This window comes from Eufriesea mexicana, unplaced genomic scaffold (assembly GCF_001483705.2).
Source record: "Eufriesea mexicana isolate 0111107269 unplaced genomic scaffold, ASM148370v2 C37710062, whole genome shotgun sequence".
Lineage (NCBI taxonomy): Eukaryota > Metazoa > Arthropoda > Insecta > Hymenoptera > Apidae > Eufriesea > Eufriesea mexicana.
Window position 1 is genome coordinate 47 of NW_017094326.1, and position 939 is coordinate 985.

Below are 939 nucleotides of genomic sequence, written 5' to 3' on the forward strand. Positions count from 1 at the left end.
TTTTTTTTTAATCATGCAACTGTAAATTTTTATTTTTCCTCACCATTTGGAGTCCTCTAACGAATTTTTTAAAAGCATTTTCATTTTAATTTTAATTTTTTAACAAACCTTTTTCAGATTTGCTAATAATTATTACTCAATTCAGTACATTAATTTGCTCTCATTACTGCATTTTCTAATAATATTTAAAATGATAGTTACTTCCTATGTATATCTTTTAATAAATGAGATTTATACTTACATCTGGATGTTTGCTAGACAAATCCGTAGTCTCGCAAGGATCGCTATAAATATCAAACAAACACTTGTTCAAACATTTTGGATACATCGTAACATTACAAACAATCCTTGCTTGTTCTCGAAGTTTAATCACTTGCTCAGGATTCAATGTGAAATTTAACATATTAGCAATGGCAGTGCCCGCTAACGAGTGTAAAGTATTTGATGCATTGTATTTTGGATACGAATCACTCGTGCCTGTGTCCCCATAGTAATCGCCAAACATAAGTTTCGCTCCTGTAAACAAAAGAAGAAGTATTAAACTTATTTAATTTACGAGTCAGGTATCTACTCAACTTTAATTACCGCGAATTAGCTTATATCTGCCCAACAAAGCTGCAGACAAATTTTCCACCTCGTCGATATTTAATAATATAGTCTCACGCTTGCTCTTTTCCCCAGAAACTAGTGTAGACCATTGATTAGTGCCATCGAGATTCTCTTCTAAGTCCTCCAAGTTACCACCAGCAGCTGAGTAAAAGGTTGGTAGCCAATCAGTTATGTGCATCAAATGATTAGACACTCTAGAGGAATTTTTGATCAGTGGCGAATAGATGCAAGCTACTCCACGAACGCCACCCTCGAATAGTGTGAACTTCAGCTATAAATAATACAAGATATACATATATAATAATAATATAAAGTAATAAAATAATAAGA

The 939-nt window shown here is 32.7% G+C and overlaps 1 protein-coding gene across 1 annotated transcript; it reads right to left on the reverse strand.

The window, feature by feature from the left end:
• Nucleotides 1–241: 241 nt before the first annotated feature.
• On the reverse strand, nt 242–880 carry LOC108554759 (arylsulfatase B-like; the record flags this gene model as incomplete). The annotated part of the gene is made up of 2 exons (XM_017910130.1): nt 242–516; nt 586–880. Coding segments are annotated over 2 exons (570 nt in total), but the record flags the coding sequence as incomplete, so codon positions are not given.
• Nucleotides 881–939: the final 59 nt, after the last annotated feature.